Source organism: Pseudogymnoascus verrucosus, assembly GCF_001662655.1.
Source record: "Pseudogymnoascus verrucosus strain UAMH 10579 unplaced genomic scaffold scaffold_1, whole genome shotgun sequence".
NCBI lineage: Eukaryota > Fungi > Ascomycota > Leotiomycetes > Thelebolales > Thelebolaceae > Pseudogymnoascus > Pseudogymnoascus verrucosus.
In genome coordinates this window covers 1665208-1687189 of record NW_017263652.1, presented here as the reverse complement: position 1 = coordinate 1687189, position 21982 = coordinate 1665208, and the positions used below count along the sequence as shown (strand labels likewise).

The window sequence follows — 21982 nt, the reverse complement described above, 5'->3', positions numbered from 1 at the left end:
TTCCACGGGAAACTTTTTTTTTCAGCTGGCCGTGTTCGCGCGGGTGGTGTTGGCACCGTAGTTAGGGTCGTGCTGACGGCCGCATGCAAGGGGGAGAGCGGGGTGACAAACACGAAGGTGGGAGAGAGTGGGAAGGGGGAAGGGGAAGTCTTCTGGAAGGAAAGGAAGGGGAGGAGGGACCAAAGTTTTACTCGGGTGTAACAGTGATTGATATACCCCTGAGTAAAACTTTGGTGCAGCACCGACGAACGCGGGCTCAGTACTCCACCTCAGTAGTAGCACCAGCTCCTGTAGACACTCTCAAGGCCAGACAGTTTTTGATATGAAAAATAACCTGCAACCCTCAAAATTACGCCTCTATTTTCGGTGCGGCCCCTGTCTGCATCACCCGCTATCTGTTCTTTTGTGTTGAGAGCCGGGGATTAATTTGAGGATTTCCAATCGCAGGGGCTCCGCCGGACGGTCCCCATAACCCGCATAACCCGCAACAGACTCCACCATAAATCCAATAGTGGAAGTAGTAATCTTCCAGAAGGTCATTCCGCAGCACAAAGACATGTATTTTACAGGCAGGAGTACAGTTTTTTAGTATACGGAGTTGAGTAGTAGGTAGTACAGTTCCACGGCACCACTATGTGGCACCTATGTATTGTATTTGTATGTACAACTGTGGGCACGGATACTGCGCTCTACTGTACCTCAAACCTCACAAAAACTGTTTGCTTGTTGTACAATTGAGGGGTTTTAGAAGGCATTTTTACTAGATAGAAGCCCGTTTGTGTAAGCTATTCCCCCTGTTACTCTGTGTGCCCTGTGTAATCCTCTCGGAAATGCGAAGCTCAAATTTAAGACAGCTAGGTAATATACTCTCTGTACATCCTCTACTGTAAACTGTTTGTATCATATTACTCTTGCATGAGCTGACTCCGCTATGATGCTGTCTGCCCCTGCAAGTCGATCGATCTAGTTAACGATTCACCTGCTTTGGCCGCCAGTCTTGCTCACTCATTAAATGTCACTCGATGCCAACTGACTGATGTGTTTCTCAAGGCTGCACCCCTATTGCCCTGAATAATATTAACTGTGCGCTGCCTGCCCTGACTCGTTCCGTCCTTTCTATTCTTGCTCTACCTAGCCGTCCCTCCTCTCCGGAGTGAGGTCTTTATCTATTATCTTTGTCCCTCCTTGCCCATACATAAGCCAGTCCCTCAATCACTAATAGTGCGTTTCGAATCCTACGCCGCTCAACACTTTCTACTTCCCTCGCGATATCTCAACCCGACTGCGGAGCAGGAGGCAAAGTACCACAGATCCCTATATATTCGATTTTAGCAGCTGCGCGCGCGGGCTCTTCAATTTCCCCCAATCACCGAAGATGGCCGAAAAACCAAGTGTGCTGATAGTCGGCGGGATGGGCTACATCGGCCGCTTCCTCGCCCTCTACATCCACGAGAACAACCTGGCCTCCGACGTGCGCCTCGTCGATAAGGTGCTCCCCCAGCTGGCGTGGCTGGCGCCTGAGTTCAGCGAGGCGTGCGCGCAGAGCAAGTTCGTCCAGGCGGACGCCTGCCAAGCTCGTGAGCGGAACCTCCCCTTCCCGCTGTTTTGGGAGATCGGCGTTTGCTAACCTGCGCTGTCTAGAATCGCTCCCGAGGATATTCGATCGCGCGGATGGGAAGGAGTTTGACTACGTCTTCAATTGCGCCGGTGAGACGAGGTACTCGCAGGATGATGAGATTTATAAGCTGCGCGTGGTGACGCTGGCGCAGTCGATAGGGAAGGAGGCGGCGAAGAGGGGGGTGAAGGCGTTTGTGGAACTCAGCTCTGGGCTTGTCTACAAGTCGGATTCGTCGCCGAGGAAGGAGACGGACAAACTGAAGCCGGCGATTAAGCATGCGCAGTACAAGTTGCAGGCTGAGGAGGAGTTGGCCAAGATCGAAGGGTTAGTTGTGACCCCTCATTTGTGTTGACGAATTTCCCTACATTTTTACTGGTGACAAGAAGCTAACATCTTAAACCTCCAGGCTCAACCTCATAATTATGCGCCTCGCATTCGCATACGGAAAATACGACTCAAAATTCGTGTCCAAAGGTCTCGTACTCGCACGCGTCTACAAGCACCTCGGGGAGGAGCTGAAATGGCTGTGGACGAAAGACCTCAAAGTCAACACTGTGCACGTCGACGACGTAACACGCGCTCTCTGGGCAGCCTGCGAATGGCAAGCCAAGGGCAAGGCCGGCTGGGACGCCAGCACGATGGGCGCCGTCCCTACCTTCAACATCGTCGACCACACCAACACCAACCAGGGCCAACTGGCGACGCATATCACCGAGATCTACGATATCAAGACCGGCTTCGTGGGATCGCTGCTCAGCACGTTCGCGCGTATGAATATGGACCATGTGCTGGAGGACATCAACGAGCATGTTATGGGCCCCTGGGCGGACCTGCTCAGTGACGCTGGCATCACACGGCCTGGTCCCCTTGGCCCGTATCTGGAGAAGGAGCAGCTCAAGGACGAGGATCTGTACCTTGATGGGTCGAGGTTCGAGAGTCTCGCCGGGTTCACGTACTCGCGGCCGAAGCTGGGGAAGAAGGAGCTGGAGGAGATGATTGAGAGTTACAAGACGATGAACTGGTGGCCTTAAAACGAACGGCCTTCTGTTCAGGCGAACGAGCGACGATGCAGGCCCGACTGGGCTGGACGGCCGTACGGCAGATTTTTTCCTTGGTTTCCGAGACTTGACACTTTGCTCATTGTGCGACGAAAAACCCCTTTGTTTTCTTTTCTTTGTACAACTTATACGGCTGGCTATGATTGATGATGATGAGTAGCAGAGCGATGCCACGATGACTTATCGGTTTCCTTTGTCTGTACTCTCTTCACGTTTTGACGTGGTTCATGGGCGTGTGCTTTCTGATCGTTGGGGATGTAGGATAGATAGATAATACTAATACACGAATATTGTTATACCGGAGATGTTGAGTATGCCATGACAGACGTCGTGACCCCTCAGTGACCCCTCAGTGGAACATAACCATGCACTGTATGCACGGCATTGATCAGATGCACCTCTCTAAGATTGCGAGTTGCACTGGCGCCTTGGAAGCGTCGACACCATCCAAAAACGAGTTTCCCCGTGCACGTATATATGCACAGTATAGGGTTGGTGTCTCTTCACGCTCGCTCTCTAGCCTTCGTTATTATGCAGCTAAGAGCTTCGAACCCTTCAAACTCCTCTTTGAACTTCCCTATAGTGTAACATTGCGCCGGGCAAGATGTTGACTGATTCAGCATAACTTACAAGAACCATGACAGCCATCTCAGCCACAACGGCCACGCCAGTCCCAACCCTTTTTGCCGGCTCCTTTGAAACTCTCCCAAGTCCCTCATCCTCCCCCGTCCTCCCCCGCGATAATCCCACACGTGCCAAGAATCCCATCCATCCCTCATTCCCGGATCATCCCAATCCACAATTGCCCCGGCCTGGCAGAACACTGGGGACAGACCATAGTAGAACCTGCCTATCCCCAGTTGTTCTCCTACTCGCTTTTCACGCGTCAGGCATAAAAAGGAAGTATTACCGAGTTAAGAGCGCATTTCCGCACCTTGAGAAACTTAGCAAGCGACCATCGACAGTACCAACGCGTATGCAGGTAGCGCATTACACGCATATAGCCCAATGGCGTGCGCCGAAGATTGCCAACCCCTCATATTGTCGGACGTTGGGAACTGACCCCACAATGATGACCCCGAGTGCCCCGCATCGAATCGCATCCTCGGTCGGCGTCACAAGTCAGCGAAGACCCTCCGCGCGGTACACACACACACACTGCGTGCGGTAAGGCTGGTGAACGCCCAGGCACCGTTCTGACATGTGAGAGAGAGCCTCGGTGACGTTTTGGACCTGGGGCATCGATCCTCTCGATAATGCGCGCGCCAAATGCGCAATGCATATATGCATGCGTGGAACCGCAGTTTTATGGGGTGTGTTCTGCTTGTGGAAACTCTAAAATCATTCCATCCTCTGTCCTCTCCTGCGAAAAACACCGCTCATCATCGTACGTTTAACCGTTCCATCTCCCCTCGCTCTTACCCTCGCAACTCTTCCAGTTCTTATATTCTACCACGAGAAAAAGTCTCATCTGCTCAAACAACGTATCTAAGCTCATTTTTACACCTAGAAATTCAAGACTTCCAGAAAGAATTAGACCAATATCCTCAAAATGGCCGCTCCCGCTGAATACACGATTGCCAACCTGAACGGTCAATGGGTTCTTGTGCGCAACACCCCCCATCCCTCTCACATGCACCGAACCCACAACTAACAACCACCCAGAACAAGACCCTCTCCGACGCGACCGAGCCCGTCCTCACCCTCCAGGGCGTCGGCTGGCTCAAGCGCAAGGCCATCGGCCTCGCGACCATCACTCTCTCCATCACCGAGAAGGTCGTGGACGGCCTCACCATCATCGACATTGAGTCTACCGGCACCGGCGGCATCCAAGGCACCGCCGAGCACCGCGAGCTGAACTGGAGCGAGCGCGAGCACGAGGACCACGTCTTCGGTCCGCTGACCGGCCAGACCAAGTGGCTCGACAACAAGGGCGCTGACTGGGATGCCCTGGACTCGTTCCAGAAGGAGGGATGGCTCGATGAGAGGGTTGGCCCCAACGGCGAGCCGCACATCCTGACTACCGCTGTCAGCAAGACGAATGGCTGGACTGCTATCCAGGTCTGGGGTTTCACTGAGCTCAACGGCGTCAGGTACTACACCAGGAAGGTGGTCATCACCAAGGGGAGCGAGGTGTTGAAGGTCAGGATCTTCTACGACTTTGCTGGCCCAAAGGCCTAGATGGGCGCTGGACGCTGGGGTTGATGGAGTAGGGTGGACAGACGGACAGGCAGACTGCACATATGGGTTGCGCGATTCATTGCTAGCGGGTTACCCTAGAAACCGCGTGGGTTAGAGGTTATAACTAAAAACCATCGAGAATACCCAAGTACCTCCCGAGGACACGTAGTGGACATCTTTTTTGAGATATAATCGGCGGTGACATGCTTCAATGACGCCATCTGGCAACAAATCGTAGAGACCACAGAATTCGGTTTATAAACGCCCCATAATAGCTCGCAATAAATACAGATCACGGCACGCTCCCCTTTCCCCTCTACCTCTTCATAGAATCAATCATCTCCCTATGCGCATTCTTCTCCTTGTTCGCCTCAGCCAAGCTCTGCACGCTGCGCAGGTCACCGACCACATCCTTGGCCTTGCCAAAGTACACCTCCTGCAGCAGGTTGCGCATCTTGAGCTCCATGTCCTCGACCAGCTTGCCGATGTTGGAGATGTGGCTCCCGTCGTCGTCGACTGTTAGGTCCGCCTCGATCTGTCGCGTCATGTTGCCTGAGAGGTCCATGTCACCCAGCGCGTCGGTCCCGGTCGAGAGGTGCAGGATCACAGTCGAGGTAAGCTTGTAGTGGGCGGTGCGCGCGCGGTCGATGGCTTCGAAGACGTGGATTGAGTCCCATGATCCTTCGGAGCCGCTGTTCTGGGGCGAGCCTGCATTATACTGTTAGCCAAGTTCCAGCCCTCCCAATGTCTTCCCCGTCGTTCGTATCTCGTGCACTCATCCCCCACCTAGACCACCAGGCAGAAACATACCTTTCTTCAGCAGCACAACCCCCGCAAACCCATCATCCAAATTCCAGAAGTACACCGAGCTCAGCCCCCCCTCATAATACAGCTCACGATACACATCAAACGCCTCATTCGCCCTAATCTCCATCTTCCTCACCCTATCACTGGGCACCGCGCCCGCACCAGCCCCCTCATCCACGCCGCCCTCGCTGCTCTGCTCGAGCGCCGGCTCAAACTCCCCCGACCACGGCGACCGGTAGCTGTCGCCATCGCGGTTGTAGTCGCAGACCAGGTAGTCGCGCTTGGTCTTGCTGCACCAGCGTGTGCTGAGCGGCTGGTCGACGGAGGAGAGGAGGTCCTCGGTGAGGTCGGGGACGAGGTCGATGAGGGAGTTCAGGTGCGTGGAGGTGTGTTTGGGGTCGAGGCGGCGGAGGAGGTCGCTGGGGGGTGGGTGTTAGTGCGGGGTTGGAGGTGGGGATGGGGGGAGAGAGGAGGGAGAGCTTACAGCGCGCTGTCGAATTGGTCGACGGATGCCATGGTGATGGTTGGAGGGGTTGTTGGGGGGGTGGAGGGGGAGGTTTGGAGCTGTGAAGGTAGACTTTGTGGTCGTGGTGGAGGGGTCGAGGTTCCCAGACCGCCAGGCTACGAAGCGAATGCTGGGGAAAGCGACGTGGTTGGCAAAGGTCCGAAGAGAGGGTATAGCTGGATCAATACCTGCAATTTATACTTACAGAACTTATCTCTTTAGTTCCATTTGGCTTACTGGTTACAGCCCCAAGCGATTGAATGCCTATGATTTAATTGTAGTTGCTGTAATCGCCGTTGTTTTGCACAATCCTTCTTCAGACTTTGGTACTACAGCATATTTGAGGGCCAAATTTGGTGTGAAACTGCCCTGCGACCTTCACCACCTTCTCCGTGTACGTTTCAACCATCACTCGTCTTCTGCTCTCTAAATACTATAGGATACGCATGAGCCGGCCGGTCAATTATAGTTCCTCAACACTCGGAAATATACTTTATAGCTGGTATTTAGCATAAAGGTGCCGTGGTCCTGTACCATAGATCATCTGCCATTATGGGGAAAAGTGCCGCTCTGGGGTAACGATGGGCTATTGGTGGAATTGGTGTCCAAGCCTTCAAATACAGTATGTATAGTTTCTTCCTCACTTTTCTCTCCTGTCCAAACTATATAACTACACAACTAATATTACAGTGCAGTGCGGGGAAATGACACGGCGTGCAATATATGTTATACGCTTGCCACCACCAGTAAGATGCTGGTCTTCTTAGACCGCATTTACATGTTTCGCAACCAGTCCTTCCGCGATATGTGCTCACCAAAGCACGGTTGTAGAAACGGTAGCCATTAACGCGCGGAGTTTTTAATATATTTCAGACTGCTAATTCCCCTACGGCCTTTAGATCTCTGGTTGCCACGATCAGTGCCGTTCCCACGAATGGTAAGTATAGCAGCTTCCTTGCGTTTTCTATTCTTCCGTGCGCGTTTAGACTTTCTATAAAGCACAAGGTAAATCCATCTCCCTTTTTGTCAGGTCTCAGCATTATCCCATTGCCTTCTTAGCCATCTAGCTGCCATGTTTAAGCCACTCGTCATCGTCTCCTCGCTCCTGGCGGTCTTCGGACAGTCTGTCAGCGCATACTCTAACCCTGGAGCTTGCACTGGTGCTTGCTGGGCTCACGACCCCAGCGTCATCCAACGCTCCAGCGATGGGCTTTATTTCAAGTTCAACACCGGCAGCGGCATGGAGATCGTCACCTCGAGCTCCCTCTCGGGCCCATGGACCATCAAGGGCTCTGTCCTACCCGGTGGCACCAGCATCACCACAGCCGGCCAGAAGACAGACATGTGGGCCCCAGATGTCCACAAAGTCGGCGATATATACCATCTCTACTACTCCGTCAGCACCTTCGGCAGCCAGAACTCGGCGATCGGTCTTGCGACCAGCTCGACAATGGACGCAGGAAGTTGGACCGACAAGGGCGCGATCGGCGTCACCAGCTCCTCCTCCAAGCCCTACAACGCCATCGACGCCAACCTGATCCAGGTGGGAACCAGCTATCTCCTCTCCTTCGGCAGTTTCTGGGGCGATATCTACCAAGTGGCTATGAACTCCGCGGCTACCAAGACGGCTGGCACGGCCGCTTACCAGATCGAGTACAACCCATCTGGCAGCCACGCCTGCGAGGGTAGCTTCATCTTCTACAATGCCGGATACTACTACCTCACGTGGAGTCAGGGAATTTGCTGTGGATATGACACAAGCAAGCCTGCAGCGGGAGCAGAGTACAAGATCATGATGTGCAGGAGCTCGAGCGCTACAGGCGGCTTTGTTGACAAGAATGGCGCGGACTGCAAGAATGGTGGGGGCAGCGTGTTGCTTGAGTCGCACGGAACTGTGTATGGGCCTGGTGGACAGTTAGTTTCCTCTTCCCTCATTGCTATCAGCGTGTCATGGCTAACAATTGTAGGGGTGTCTTCACTGACTCGAGCCTGGGCCTTGTGCTTTACTATCACTACGCCAATACCAACGTTGGTCTCGGCGATGGCGCATACCTCTTTGGATGGAACAAGCTCACCTGGAGCAACGGATGGCCCGTCGTATAACAGACTATGTTTGTCTCGGGTGGGAGAGATTCTCGTATCATATTTTAAATCGCTTCATACCACTGCTGTGGCGGCTATTGATGCCAATAGTCGAGCATATGTATATATTTTTAACTTTACGCCCGTCTCCCATTTACCCAAGCGGGTGCGTAGCCATTATAAAGAGGCATATATGGAAGGGCCTTTCTATCAGAAATATCACTTATCACATGCATATCCCGAGTTTGAGTAGTAAAGATGCTGCGTTTATTCCATACTTGTAATCGTAGCAAATCAACAACCCCTTTCTTCCACGTCACCACACTCTGATGCCATCCCAGTCTCCCAAGACTCCTCTGCAGCGGTACACTAAAAATCCTCGCATGAATACACCTCTCAATAGAACGAAACTCATCAACTGCTATGCAGTAGCTGTTATGAATGCCAAGCTGCAGGATATTTGGCGAGTTTAGCAGCAAACAAAGCTCTAAGAACGAATTAACAATTTGATCTCCCCCCCTCCCATACCCTCACACACTCACCAACACTAGAGTTTACCCAGCAACCCCTTCCCCATCACCCAGTCATCTCTAGACAGGTCCTCACATCCCGGGCAAACCCCAAATCGGAACTGCACATCCTCAACCACAGACTCGAAATCACATCTGACTTTACTCCTCGTCACCTCCTCGGTCGTCATCCCCTTCGTCTTAGCGTTCTGCTCTAGCTTCATGCGCTCTTCGCATTTGAGGGTTGAGCGCGGGACTTCGCAGCCGCAGCCACTGTAGCTGATGCAGCTGCGGTAGCACATTGTCGTTGCTGGATTGCGGTGCTGTGTGGTGTGGTGTGGGGTATTATGAGGTGGATTGCTGATGAGAGTGGGTTTGTAGTTGACTGACTGGTCTTGGTGATGCGGTATGTTTGGTTTTGAAGCTTGTTTGTGGGAAGAGAAGGAAGGAGCGGTGGAGGGGTGAGACACGCTCTTTCCGACTCTATATGGGGTGGTGGTGGTTGGTTATTCAGGGAAGAAGCAATCACACGTTCTTTCCACTTTATAGGGGATTTTGATTATTCGGGGAAGGAACGATTCACTCATCCACGGTTTGTCCTTAGAGAGGGTATTTTATATGATGAGGTCAAACTCAAACGCTGTTCTAAATTTTGATTACAAATGTCTCACTTTATGATCAGCTCTGCATAAATCTTCCTGGGTTAGTCGCATCGCATCTATCACTTTCATGGATCTCATTATCATATCAAGATCCTTGGCAGTCAAACACACACAGAAATGATAGAGTGGCATATTTTTTAAATTCAACGATATCAGAGTTCCCCTATAACCACAACCCTCCTACACCCCCCGTTAAACCAACACCCACTGTTGGGCAATCTGCTCACACCTTGGACACCGGCCATTGTCTCTAATCTCCAGCGGCTTATCTAAATCCGCATCCTCAACCAAACACCAAGCTTCCAGCACATACTCCTCGTCTACCAACCCATACGGCACAGCAGCACCATGCTGTTTGCGCCACGAACAGTATTTTTTGCCTACTAAATGGGAACACCCGCACCCGCCATAGATTTGTACGATGGGACGACACATTGTGAGTGATTGATTGTTTGTTTGTATAGTGTGTGTGTCTTTGTTTATAGTTCGAGTCTTTGTTCTTTCAGGATGATGAATAAATATGGTAAAACATAAAACGAAAAGGAGGGTTTCTCCGCTTTTATACTTGGAAATTTTGCTAGTTCTTATTCATAGAGATTTGAATAAATGTCAGTTTAACGTCAGTCTGTGATTACTTGACTTGATCGAAGGTATTTGGTGTTTCAAAGCGATGCGGTGGGAGGGCGGAATCACGGCCTTTAGAGGAGATCTCCTAGCACATTCACCTTAGAATTCACATTTACTTCTTAATCACAAACTAGAAATCGATTCAATAGGAGAGCTCTGAATTCACCGTCCTGTAATCATATTCATGCAACTACCCCAGCTCCATGGTGTATCCCACCCGCCACCCCGCCACTTACTCTCATGCCTTCATCCCACACTGCCAGCACCCCTCATCGAGCGTTTGGTTACCCCCCTTCTCTGAATCAGTCTTGCAACCCCTGCTCCAAGTCTTCCTCTCCGCCATCGTGCTGTCCTTGCCATACTAAGCACTTGTCTTAGCCCAGCTGCATGTAACGCTAGGTCTTAGACTCAATAGAGGTTTCGTTGCGTTGGTTTACTTATTAGAGGAGGCAGGGGATCAAACGCGAAGGCTTTCCTAAAACACGTTACAGTATATAACAAATACTATATTGAGTTTAGCACGAAGCTCCTATACTAATAAATAACTATCTACTTATATAGTGGTGTCGTGCTAAAGGGGACTGTGGGAATTATAAGAACTGTAAGAGTTCTAACAGTTCTCATAGTTCCATCATGTGACTTCCGGCGGCCGTGGATTTATCCTACTAAACCACTGATGCCGGATTGCAGTGCTGGAAAACATCCTAAATAAGGTTTTCTACGCACTGTTAGCACAGACAAAGGGTTCAGTGGTTAGCACGATGATGGAATGAGGCGTGTGCCTACCCAAAACCAGGGTCTTTCATCCGATAACTAGAAATTTGTTCATTTAAAAAATTCTCTGCATCAGCATACGTTGAGTGTGTGAAATAAAAGTATTTAGTATAAGAATAACTATAACCCTACACCAAACGACTCCATTCCCGGCCTAATCATCGATTATTATAATTGAACTTTTGACTCTCTTCTGGATAGTCAAAGCATCGCCACTCTCTCCGTTTTCGCAAGGGCGCTTGAGGCTGCTTTCGGCCTCTGTGATGGCAGAAAGACTCTGTGGGAGCTTATCTTGCACTTCGTGTCTCCATTGTCGAAATTGCTTGATTTCTTGCTGACAGCTTTCAGAATCCGTCGTCCACCACTTCTTATACACTTCCTTCCAGTTATTTGAGCTACCACTTCTCAGAGAGTACTTGTAGAGTACATCAATTTCAGCCGCGTTATGCAAAGTCTTTCCTAGTCGCTCAATTGCTTCCGTGGGACCTGGAATGACGTATATACAAAGACGTTGCCTCTCTCCATGCATGTCCTGTGCTACTAGAACATACTGCTCATTAGTTGAAGGTACAGAGTTCGGAAAGTATGATGCGACAGTCGGACTAGTGGCGTCACTAATCAGTGAATTCCATTGGTGAGAGATTCGAAGAAATGGCTCTGTTGGTTCCTCGGAATTCTTCTCACACCGACGATATACTTTATCTATCACCTCATATGTCTCTATGTGGCCCCATCCGGCCTGACAGTAGTGTATATCGACAAACTCGAAGGTAGCGTAGGAATTTGGCAACGAAGTGCCAGTGCTTATTTCGTGTAATACTTGTCTTGTTGAAGCCAAAGCTGATGCGAGATTTTGTTGAATAGACTGATTTTGCAAGGAACCTATCAAGGCTTCTGCATTGCTCTTCCTAAACATTTTGGCAGTTTTGAAAGGCATAGGGGGGGATTTTCGTGCGGTAAAGCTCTTCACATAGTTCAACGCTTCCTCGTCAAGTACAAGACAATAGATTATCCTTTGGAGTGCCCAGTAGTTTGTCACAACCGTATGATAAACAATAGATGCAAAAAGACGTGTTTCCACAGTATGCTGCGGGGTTTTCGGTCTGGCTCTGTTTGTCCAGAGTTCTTCCAACGTGTCGAGTATATCCTCTGATACCAAAACGGTGGTGTATCGATCTAGAGCATATAATGCATTTTTTGCAAGCGTATTCTTAGCGGATTGCTTAGTTACAGTGGAGAAAAGTGCATCAATGTTCGCCTTCGTAACGAAAACGCATCGAAACAAGTTCTGGACAGTACATGCTGGGCGGAAAACACCGAAATTCGAATCGTGAGTCGCCCACTTCTTAAGATCTCGTTCCTCATCAGGTACGATCTCAGTATCATGTTCAACAGCAGCCCCCCAATCTTTGATAACGCTTGACTTCTTTATCGAGGCGAGTGTCTGCTTCGGATAGGCTAACGAGAGAATATCGCTGTCTCTTTCAATTCTAGAGATATCATCATCGCAGGTACGGTCATTGTCCTCTGAGGGACCAATTGCAAGTCTCTCAAGCTGGGAGATTAATGAAGGCCTGTATATATCGCGAGCCCAGTCGAATATATAGTCAATAATAAGAAGGAGCTGAAGTGTGCTCTCCAGGTCATTCAACAGCCCAGTCCAAAGAGTTACAATCTCCTATATAAGTTAACAAACATTGTATACCTACAGAAGAGGCAGAACTTACATATAATGGCCCATCAGGCTTCTCGGAGATATAGCAAGCCGACAGACGCCAGTCTTCGGCTCTATACGCTATATACCAGACTAAAGGACCTCCATACTCTAAGGTCATTTGAGACTCCCTCTGCAAGCCCTCTTGTATTTTCAACATTTTCAAAATTGGTAATGCAGTCTGTATATTGCAATCATCGAAAGATTGGCCGACTCTTGATTTTGCCTCGATAATAAGAAAGGGAAAGAAAAGGGAATTTCCCTTGTGATTCAAAACGGTACTCTGGACCGTCTCCCATATAGTCTCGAGGCCAGCTTCCTTTTCTAGTCGTCCAGCCATCAGATTATATTTCATAAGCCGGCTACTGAAGCTGCCCGTTTCTTGAAACCCGAGGATGCGGTCAGGTCGCCTTCTCTTTATGCTCTTCTCGGAATCGTTTTTATCGGAATCGAAAGAGGTCATTTCGTCTGCCCGGCTTGAGAAGATTTTGTTGCTTTATGCATCGTCAGTATAACGAAGAACAATCGCTCAGGTTGAAAACTTACAAGTCTGATTTTTTCTCACCCGGCGAGCACTGGCATGGTGTACGGCCTTGCCGTCGAGTTATCAGACTTTCGGCGATGGGACCCGGAAACTCCACCTCTACTTCTACTTCTGACCTCCATAACCGCCTGTTGCAGGCCGTGGATGGGCTTCGAACTCTTAATCAGATACGCAGGCTAAAGTTTGCACCATTCAAACTTACCACTCGATGATCTTCTTGAAACGGCTTAGAACCTTCTGCTCCAAGTCGAATCGCACTCCCATCTCGGCAGGCGCATCTTCTATGAGAACCTCGGCGATTTTAACGATCTTCTTCGCACGATTCGTTATTTCACTTCTCCAGAGAACTCGTTCAGGTAGTACTGATGGGTCGCTTAAATGAAAGGTAGCGAGATCGATCGTTCTGAAGGATCTGATTTTCTGGAATGTTTTGAGAAGGTGCGTTGGAAAATTTTCTGGCAGGATAGCTTTCACGAAAACTACTCCTAGCTCTCTTAAGCCTTGCCTTTCTCTTTGCCTTGCGTTCATAATGATCAGCAGAGGGCGAATCGGGCTTGTGTCTAAAACGTAAACAAAAGAATAGAAAGAAGGAACGAAAGAAAGAAAGATATCGAGCAATTAGAGAAGTAGAAGACAAGGCTGTATATATAGGCACGATCTCTGGATTGCAGCTTCTTACCCCAGAACCAACACAACTGCGGGGCATCTGCAGCGTGGCTGTTGGAGCAGGTCGAAATGCGTTGCTTGCGACAGTTAACAACTCCAACGACCAGGTAGTAAACAAGGTCTAAGGCTCTTGCTACAGCACCCATGTCTGTGGCTTACTGTAACAACACTGAGTTCGGACGGTCACCAGATTTTGGAATCCTGGCAAGAGCCTTGTGCGGCTATGAGGTTGGTTCGAAGGTATTACACTACTGCAATGGCCATAGAGAGAAGCCAGGCTTTCTGAAAGCCACAGGACTCCTGCATGGCCTTCGAAACTATCGTGTACCGGAGGTGTTTGAAACCACTCGTTCGGGCTCATCGGCCGAAATACATCCATGCTAGTTCATCCGACTGGCATTTGTTTCACGACAGCTACATAGCCCCTTATTCTCAACACGGACCATTAAAAATTGGCAACCAACAGCGAAGGTCCTGACACATTATCCGAAATTGTGAAATAATGGAATCGTGAAATCCTCAGAATCGTCAAGTACAGGCATGCATAACAGCGGTATTCACAGCAAGGCAACCGAAGAATGAGAGATATGAGATATATATATCTTAATAGGCACCCTGAACGGAACCACTCAATTTGAGAACCACTTCAAACACTCCACAACCCAACCCATCAGACACACTCCCTCCCACCACACCCACCACACCCATCATCCGCCCCTTACTTCCCCCCCGTAGTCGGGAACCCCATAACGATCTTGAAGTAATCATAAATCATCCACTGCAGCCCCGTCAACGTTCCAATCATAACAATCCTAACCGGCAGCCCGTTCCACAAGCCCCTGAACCCAATCTCCTTGTAGATGCGCGAGGTAGCCGCACCAGCCGCCTCACCAGGCTGCTTATTCGCATTGAGCTTCGACACCATCACATCTGCAGGGTGCGAGATGATAGCGCAGAGGATACCAGCTAGGTAACCACCGGTGAAGGAGACACCGGTTTGGGCGGCCTTGCCGTAATCGGATTTCTTGCCAGGGAGGTAGCCGTAGATCGCTTCGACGATGGTTTCGAAGGAGGCGAATTTCATCATGGTGTAGCTGGGGGGTGTTAGTCGGGGGTTGGAAAGGGTGGGGTGCCTGGAAGGTAGGCGCGGGACGGCGGGAGGGGTGGAGCTTACGGGATCTGGCGGCCCCAGAGTGGGTATAGGCCCTTGTAGAGCCCGCCGAAGCCTTCCTTGGCTGTGATGATGCTCATACCGTTGAATGTTCCCGTAGCGAAAGGTGGCATGGTGGTTTGCATCCTGACCTTGATAGCTTCGAAGGGGCAGAGCGCGATGTCAGCAATGAATTCTGCAGAGGCAGATGCGGCCAGGTACACTGCGGTCTTGTACTTTACTGCCGCTTCTGGACCAACAACGTCACTGTATGTCTTCTTGAAGTACTCGTATCCACCATACTTGAACATGCCCTGTGCCGAGTACCCAAAGAATGTTGGGCCCCATCCGGTGTAGATGCCCCGGAAACCCTCAGCCCGGGCAATCTTACCCCAGGCCTGGAAGTTACCCGTGTAGAGCTTCGAGTCGACTTGGCGACGACACTTCACGAGATCGAGGGGCGTGATAAATGTGTGCGTCAAGCCGCAGGCAAGCAATCCACCAAAGGAGCAGGCGGCATAGTATTTCCCGGAGTAGAGCTCGATACGGCCTGTCTTCTCTTGCGCCTTGGCACTGGCCTTTTCGAACTCCCGCGCAGCCTCATCACTGAGAGCTTTGGCCTTGTCTTTGGCATCGTCAATTGTGGACCAGGTCGGGAAGAGCTCAGCACGCGCTTGCAATGGAGTTCGTGTTGGTTGGGCGGGTGCATCGGCTTTAAGACCCGACGATTGGAACACGCTGTTGAGCGCGTCCGATGTCGGGAATAGAGACGGCATTGCGATTGAGAGCTGATTGAATAGTTAGGATCTTCGGTTTTCGTCCCAATTGCTTGTTGTAGACCAAAGAGAAACGGTCTCATACTCACTTTCTAGAACAGCTCTATCCGATAAGGCCGTGATAGCTTCTAAGTGCGGCGATTGGCGACGTCAACGACTTGGGTGACCGTATGAGATTCACAACAGTCAATGGGCTATAGTACCAGCCCAATAACATGCACCCTGAAGCTCTAGAAGATTTAAATAGTAAATTGGGAGAGAGTTAAACCGGTTGGTTTAACAACATGAGACGTGCCGACATGTAAGATGCGGAGATAAGGTGAGTCCCGTAGGATCGTGCATGGCTCACGTAATGACGTAGTGGACCAATCGTAATCGGGTATCCCAGTGTCAACACAGTTATGTTTATGTATGATTGTTCCTCATATACTCTATATATGTGAACATACTCTAGGTCTCCATGGGATAACCAGAGCAGAATCGAGCTATTTCTGAGCCGCCGTATAGGACACATCATGAACGGAAAAACAGCGGCTTCATACGGCGACGAGCCACACTTTGCGTAGAGGACTCCATGCAGACGGCATACTTGCGCTTTCTTCTGACGAGACCCCATAAGGTTGACTCCGGTGATGGATGAGATGGTATTATATGACAAATAAAGAATTTAAACAGTGAAGGAACCGTGAAGATGTATGAGAAATGTCGGAATGCCTCTCTCTTTCGCAGCTACCCCTGAACACTATAGATCGATTTCTTGTGAAATAATTGCGAAAAAGAATGTGATATGGCCATTTCTTAGAGACTATAGAGTCATAGCATGTTTGAAGCTTTGTCTTACAGTTCTCATAGGCGCCGGTCTCTCCTACACTCGTAGGGGCTTGATATACGGACTGCCCGCCAATCTCTGGAGTATTAACAGAAATGACAATTGAAAGAGACCGCATTAGACGTTTAACCCACAATGCAGTCGCATTTATAAAATTTCGAGAGAATATCCAATTTGTTGTATTGTCTTTGATTTCAAATGATATTTACGGATTAATAAATAGGCCAAGTCTGGGCTTTTCAAGATTTTCGCCTAAAGAAGCGAGACCGTCAAACTAAAGCAGAGACCATCTCATCCCATCATCGACATCCTGCCCCGCCTCAATAATAAGCCCCAAAACCTCACAAACTCAAAAAGTCAAGGCCCGGAACAGTGCCCGCACACACAATGGCTACAGCAAACCACACCGAGGCGGCTGCGTCGCAGTTCCACTCCAAATGGTCTGACAAGTACCGCGGCGTGAGTACCTCCCTCAATGACCCCCAAAGCGGATAACATCTAACTGACCCCCCAGGCCACCGTCGAGGACCTCGACCCACCCTCCGCCCTCTCCTGCAACCCCTCCGACCCGATCTCCTATGCGCTCCTGACGGCCTTCGAGAGGGACTACACGCACCTTACTGTCGTCTCGCAAGACACCCGCGCGCTGCTGGGCTACCTGAGCATACCACGCCTGCGCGAGCTGATACAGCAGGGGACGGTGAAGGATACGGACCCAGTGTCGGCGGCGATGATCAAGTTCAGGAGGAAGGCGAACACGTATAAGGTCATCACGATGGATACACCGCTGGAGGAGCTGGAGACGTTCTTCATGAAGGGAAGCGATGGGCAGACGCCGCAGGACTTTGCGGTCGTGACTGATCTGAGTAGGCGGTTTGTGCTCGGTGTTGCGACTGTCCATGACTTGGAGGAGTTTGCGAGGAGGAGACCGGCTTGAGATGGAGGATACATATTAGCGTGGGGGTGAGGGGAGGTTGATGTTCGAGGGAAGGCTCCTCACGACCACGGCGTTTTTGCTGGCCTTCCTCTCAACCTCACATTTCGATGGGGAGAGGGACACCTGCGGCGATCTCAAACCATGGCCGTTATATGGATTTTGCTCCTTGGCGGCCGTTTGTTCTTTCTGTTTTGAATTCGAGGATCAAGGTGGGAAGCAGCACCAGGTATCGTGCACCTACCGTTAGTGTTTCTCAACAAACACGCAATTGGGAGACGATATTGACGACTACGGTGACGGAGTTGTGGAGAAGCATTTGGTAGAAGGCGACAGCTGCCTGATATTGGCATGGGGGTAGACAAAGACAAGAGAGTCTTGGGGCTCTCATTTATTCGGGGGATGTCGGGGTTTGATATTTAGCCTCGACGGAGTTGTTGGTACAGGCGTTGTTATCAGCAAGCAAAACAGACGATTAGCTTCTTCTTACCTTATGAGATGCAATGCAATGGTGCACGCCAATCACTGATACTACTTGCCATCGGGTTGAGGATCAATAGTCAAGGTGCCAACCATTGTGCTGTGCCTGGCTGGGTGACACGTTTTTGTACTGCATGGTGCACTTGACATATGCATGTTTCTCCGCAAAATATATCATACATTCTTACCATGTGTCTATAATGTCTTACTGTGAATGGGCAATTGGACATTTCCAACTTGCATCTGGGGTATACTTTTTGGTAGAGCGGCAATAGATTTGGTAGTTCGATCCCGAACCAGACACCATGGTACGGGCCACTGCATCCCCCACTAAACTCGGTAACAGGCCCCAAGCTTTGGTCCCAACCCCTGCTCTTTCCTTATCGCCCTATCTCCAACAATGGTAAATGGGCGAAAGATAAAGATAAGGGATAACGACGACTCACAGCTCCCCACCGACCCATTATTCAGACTGTTGACTTGCGCTTTACCATGTGTCGCTACGATTAATCCCATATACATCTGCTGTCAGGTCCCGTAATAGGCTTCTTTCTACTCTTATTGCACCTCATCCTAGTACGCGCTTGCCACATCTGCACGCAAGGCTCTCACGCGGGAAGTCTCGTCATACAGCCTTGCTCACTTCCTTCTCTTTACTCGGGTCTTCCGTCCCTTCTCTTCTTCTCTTATTCTCTCAAGTCTCTACATTCCTCCTTCTCAGTAGCAGTCAAAGAAGAGACAAAGCAAAAGACAATACTGGATACAAGCCCTATCTCCATCTGCACAATGTCGGAGCGCAAGTCGATTGAGAGCATCAGCCACGGCCGCGGAGGTGCGAAGCCCCGTCCCCTCCCCAAACCTCATCTCTAACCAACCCTCCCAGGAGCCGGCAACATCGGCGCCGATGACACCCCGTACGCCCCTCCATCTCCCCCTTCATCCTGTCACTAACCCCCCCGCAGCTACGCCGACGGCGAAATCGTGCGCGAAGGCGTAGCCGGCGACCACGGCGACGGCCCCTACAGCTCCGGCCGCGGCGGCGTCGCCAACATCGGCTCTCCCGGCCTCGCAGCCGCAAAGCGCAACGATAAGGAGGTTATCCCCGCCGAGGCGCTGAGGGATGAGGAGGATACGAATCATCATGTTGGGCGCGGGGGACAGGGGAATGTGCATGTGGCGAAGGAGGGGGGGAAGGCGCATCCGACGGGGTTGGCGGATAAGTTGAAGGCGAAGCTTTTTGGGAAGAAGGTTAAGGGGGAGACGGCTTAGGTGGTGGTAGGAGGGTGTGGGGGGAGTGAGCGGATGGAGAGGTTGGAGAGGCTGCAGAGGCGCGTGCGGTATGAAGTGGGAGTTTGATTTACGCATCGGATGTTATTGTAATGGAGTGCAGCAAATTGGAGCAATCAGCAAATTCGTGTTCGAATTTAGTCTACCAACATTTTGGTGTATACGACGTGAGCTGGCTAAGCTAGCCCGTGAAGTTACAACGTCAGGCCAGATCACGTATGTACACCTTTTAAATGAATGTAAATAAAAGGACCTCTTCCCATATTCATCCTGGGACCAGTACACAATTGCAACAATGGCTGGCAAAACTCCCTCCTATCCTCGACTCTCTCATCCAAAAGAGTGCAAGTATTGCTATGACGCTTACCTCTACTATGACGACAACGACTACAGTGACGAGAAAACAATTCCCAGAACAAGACCGGGCATGAGTCGTGGCGAATTTTATTTCGAGTACTCGAAAATCATTCTGAGCACCATTGCGATCATAATTTTTTTCATCAGCGCTAATTCGTGTATGTTGTGGATTACGTGGAATTTCCTGAAAACTGGAAATATCGACTTGTCAGTAATAAACCCACCTGTACCTTTACACGGGCTAACACTTAAAATACAGTCTCGCCGATAAACTTCGCAGTATTGCTGATTTCGTTCAAGAGGTCTCATCAGGTGAGTATCCCCAAAGGTACCCCATCTACCCCGCCATCTCGCTAACCCAAAGCTCCAGCTCAATTCCACTGACCACCTCACCCCTCCAACCTCACCATCCAAACCATCCACACCACCCACCATGAATCCAACACCACCAGAATACCTCCCCTGGACAGCCAGCGACTTCGACTTCCTCGCCCCCCACCTCCCTCCTCCCCCGCCCCTATCCCCCTCCACCACCCCCACCAAACCCCACCTAACCCTCACCTACGCCACCTCCCTCGACAGCATGCTCGCCGCCCGCCCCGGCGTCCGCACCACCCTCTCCGGCCCCGCCACAAAAACAATGACCCACTACCTCCGCAGCAAGCACTCCGCAATCCTAATCGGCGCCGGCACCGCCCTCGCCGACGACCCCGGGCTTAACTGCCGCCTCGCCGGCGCGGCAGACGGCGACGACCCGCTGCGCTGGCAGCCGCGGCCTGTGATACTTGATCCGCGCGGGCGGTGGGATGTGGAGGGGAGTAAAGTGCTCCAGCTTGCGCAAGAGGGGCGGGCGCGGGCGCCGTGGGTGGTTACTGATTTGGCGTTTGTGGATGACGCGAAAGCGGAGGCGTTGGAGGCGGTGGGGGGTGCGGTTATTGCTTTGGCGACGGAGGAGGAGGGAGGGGAGGGAGGGGGGTTAAGGTTTGGGTGGGGGGATTTGTTGGGGGTGTTGGCGAGTAGGGGGGTGGGGAGTGTGATGGTTGAGGGGGGGGCGGGGGTGATTAATGGGTTGTTGGAGGAGAGGGGGGAGGGGTGGGTAGATGCGGTTGTGGTTACGGTTGCGCCAAGGTGGTTGGGGAAGGGGGGGGTGGCGGTTGCGCCGGTGAAGGACGGGGGGGAGGGGGCGGCGGCGGAGTTGAGGGGCGCGAAGTGGGTGCAGATGGGGGAGGATGTGGTGGTTTGTGGGACGTTGGCGTGATGATGGATGATCTTGAGTTGGGATGGAGAATTGGCGGTGAGGATAGCTTATACCTACTCTATAGGACAAACAGGAGGAGGATAATACGTGGGGAAAGCAAGTCCGGGTCAGATGATAGGAACGAAAAGGGTCTCACGAGCGTTATAATACCTCTGCTGTATAATATGCAATGCCGTGTCTCAATTTGAGTTTCTCTACCCGGCCCTCCATCTATCAACATAACGCACCCCCCCTTCCCCTTAAAAGATCGAGTTAACAATATTCCCTCCAATCGTAGCCCCCGCCCCAAATATAGCCGCATTCCCCAACTTCGACCCAAACTTCTTCCCCATCTCCCCAACCTTATTCGGCTCCTCCTGCTGCTGCTGCGGCTGCTCCGCAATCGCGACCGGCGGCACCGGGTTATTGTACGGGTTGCTCGGTCCCGGCTGATACTGCTGTGCCTGCTTCTGATCTCCGTAGTACGCGTTCTGCTGTGGCTGTGCCTGCGCCAACGGCGACGGGAAGTTCTCGCGCCTGATGTAGTTAGACGGGAAGACCCCCTCCTCGCCCGTGCGGATGTTCTTCCCCATCCACCACTCCGCATTCACGAACTCGGTGACGGAAATCCCATCCCCAGGCTGCAAGTTGAGGTCGCGCGCATCGGGGGTTACGTAGGCCCAGAGGGCGACGGCGTGGGCGATCTCCCTGTGGTTCGAGGGCGGAGGCGGGGGAGGCGGTTGGTGGTGTTGCGCTTGTTGGTAGGAGGGTGGTGCGTGGGGTGAGTTTCGGTCTGTGGAGGAGTTGGCTTCGGAATAGGATGTGTTCGCCGCTGGGGTGGGGGTTGGTTTGGCGTTGAGCGAGGCCTCGGCGGGGAGGGCGTTGATTATCGTATCATATTGGTCGTCTGAGATGAAACCACGTTCTGCGAGGGCTTCGAGCTCCTGCGTCTTGTTAGCGCTGTATCAGTCAAAGTGGGATGCGTTAAACTGTACAGTCTTGATAAGCCTGAGAGACTTGTTGTTGGCTGCACGCTGCGCGCGTTCTTCGGACATGGTATTATTGATTAATATGGATGTCGTTGGTTTATAGAAAGTGGTGTTGAACGATCGCCACTCGTTATCTTGAAGTTGTGTTTATAGGTGGCTATATTTAGCGGCTGCTTCCCCTGCTACCCGTTACATC

General features: G+C 51.3%; 11 protein-coding genes across 11 annotated transcripts; 7 read left to right on the top strand and 4 right to left on the bottom strand.

Annotated features, from left to right (window-relative positions):
- Positions 1 to 1020: 1020 nt before the first annotated feature.
- VE01_00597 (uncharacterized protein) lies at positions 1021 to 2980 on the top strand. Its single transcript, XM_018270125.2, has 3 exons — positions 1021 to 1577; positions 1642 to 1942; positions 2025 to 2980. The coding sequence occupies exons 1-3, from the start codon at positions 1376 to 1378 to the stop codon at positions 2647 to 2649; spliced, it is 1128 nt and encodes a 375-aa protein (XP_018135061.1). The 5' UTR covers positions 1021 to 1375; the 3' UTR covers positions 2650 to 2980.
- An 842-nt stretch (positions 2981 to 3822) lies between these two features.
- Positions 3823 to 5053, top strand: VE01_00596 (uncharacterized protein). Its single transcript, XM_018270124.2, has 3 exons — positions 3823 to 4063; positions 4187 to 4282; positions 4342 to 5053. The coding sequence occupies exons 2-3, from the start codon at positions 4229 to 4231 to the stop codon at positions 4855 to 4857; spliced, it is 570 nt and encodes a 189-aa protein (XP_018135062.1). The 5' UTR covers positions 3823 to 4063; positions 4187 to 4228; the 3' UTR covers positions 4858 to 5053.
- Positions 4647 to 6496, bottom strand: CAP2_1 (F-actin-capping protein subunit beta). Its single transcript, XM_018270123.2, has 4 exons — positions 6375 to 6496; positions 6149 to 6299; positions 5668 to 6083; positions 4647 to 5565 (listed from the first exon to the last, which is right to left on the bottom strand). Exons 2-4 carry the CDS (start codon positions 6178 to 6180, stop codon positions 5174 to 5176), a joined length of 840 nt encoding a protein of 279 aa, XP_018135063.1. The 5' UTR covers positions 6181 to 6299; positions 6375 to 6496; the 3' UTR covers positions 4647 to 5173.
- Positions 6497 to 7241: 745 nt separating this feature from the next.
- On the top strand, positions 7242 to 8331 carry VE01_00594 (uncharacterized protein; the record flags this gene model as incomplete). The annotated part of the gene is made up of 2 exons (XM_018270122.2): positions 7242 to 8083; positions 8137 to 8331. The coding sequence occupies 2 exons, from the start codon at positions 7242 to 7244 to the stop codon at positions 8270 to 8272; spliced, it is 978 nt and encodes a 325-aa protein (XP_018135064.1). The 3' UTR covers positions 8273 to 8331.
- A 2619-nt stretch (positions 8332 to 10950) lies between these two features.
- Positions 10951 to 13987, bottom strand: VE01_00593 (uncharacterized protein). The gene is made up of 4 exons (XM_018270121.2): positions 13284 to 13987; positions 13084 to 13230; positions 12551 to 13031; positions 10951 to 12501 (listed from the first exon to the last, which is right to left on the bottom strand). The coding sequence occupies exons 1-4, from the start codon at positions 13607 to 13609 to the stop codon at positions 10978 to 10980; spliced, it is 2478 nt and encodes an 825-aa protein (XP_018135065.1). The 5' UTR covers positions 13610 to 13987; the 3' UTR covers positions 10951 to 10977.
- Positions 13988 to 14448: 461 nt separating this feature from the next.
- VE01_00592 (uncharacterized protein) lies at positions 14449 to 16040 on the bottom strand. Its single transcript, XM_018270120.2, has 3 exons — positions 15763 to 16040; positions 14922 to 15685; positions 14449 to 14841 (listed from the first exon to the last, which is right to left on the bottom strand). The coding sequence occupies exons 2-3, from the start codon at positions 15671 to 15673 to the stop codon at positions 14466 to 14468; spliced, it is 1128 nt and encodes a 375-aa protein (XP_018135066.1). The 5' UTR covers positions 15674 to 15685; positions 15763 to 16040; the 3' UTR covers positions 14449 to 14465.
- Positions 16041 to 16818: 778 nt separating this feature from the next.
- On the top strand, positions 16819 to 18102 carry VE01_00591 (uncharacterized protein). The gene is made up of 2 exons (XM_018270119.2): positions 16819 to 16961; positions 17017 to 18102. The coding sequence occupies exons 1-2, from the start codon at positions 16890 to 16892 to the stop codon at positions 17437 to 17439; spliced, it is 495 nt and encodes a 164-aa protein (XP_018135411.1). The 5' UTR covers positions 16819 to 16889; the 3' UTR covers positions 17440 to 18102.
- Positions 18103 to 18369: 267 nt separating this feature from the next.
- Positions 18370 to 19479, top strand: VE01_00590 (uncharacterized protein). The gene is made up of 3 exons (XM_018270118.2): positions 18370 to 18748; positions 18800 to 18830; positions 18879 to 19479. The coding sequence occupies exons 1-3, from the start codon at positions 18703 to 18705 to the stop codon at positions 19183 to 19185; spliced, it is 384 nt and encodes a 127-aa protein (XP_018135067.1). The 5' UTR covers positions 18370 to 18702; the 3' UTR covers positions 19186 to 19479.
- Positions 19480 to 19498: 19 nt separating this feature from the next.
- VE01_00589 (uncharacterized protein) lies at positions 19499 to 19944 on the top strand (the record flags this gene model as incomplete). The annotated part of the gene is made up of 3 exons (XM_018270117.1): positions 19499 to 19767; positions 19820 to 19872; positions 19931 to 19944. 3 exons carry the CDS (start codon positions 19499 to 19501, stop codon positions 19942 to 19944), a joined length of 336 nt encoding a protein of 111 aa, XP_018134984.1.
- Positions 19945 to 19993: 49 nt separating this feature from the next.
- Positions 19994 to 21020, top strand: RIB7 (2,5-diamino-6-(ribosylamino)-4(3H)-pyrimidinone 5'-phosphate reductase; the record flags this gene model as incomplete). Its single annotated transcript, XM_018270116.2, has 1 exon — positions 19994 to 21020. The coding sequence occupies one exon, from the start codon at positions 19994 to 19996 to the stop codon at positions 20816 to 20818; it is 825 nt and encodes a 274-aa protein (XP_018134983.1). The 3' UTR covers positions 20819 to 21020.
- On the bottom strand, positions 20969 to 21979 carry VE01_00587 (uncharacterized protein). Its single transcript, XM_018270115.2, has 2 exons — positions 21793 to 21979; positions 20969 to 21741 (listed from the first exon to the last, which is right to left on the bottom strand). The coding sequence occupies exons 1-2, from the start codon at positions 21850 to 21852 to the stop codon at positions 21058 to 21060; spliced, it is 744 nt and encodes a 247-aa protein (XP_018134982.1). The 5' UTR covers positions 21853 to 21979; the 3' UTR covers positions 20969 to 21057.
- Positions 21980 to 21982: the final 3 nt, after the last annotated feature.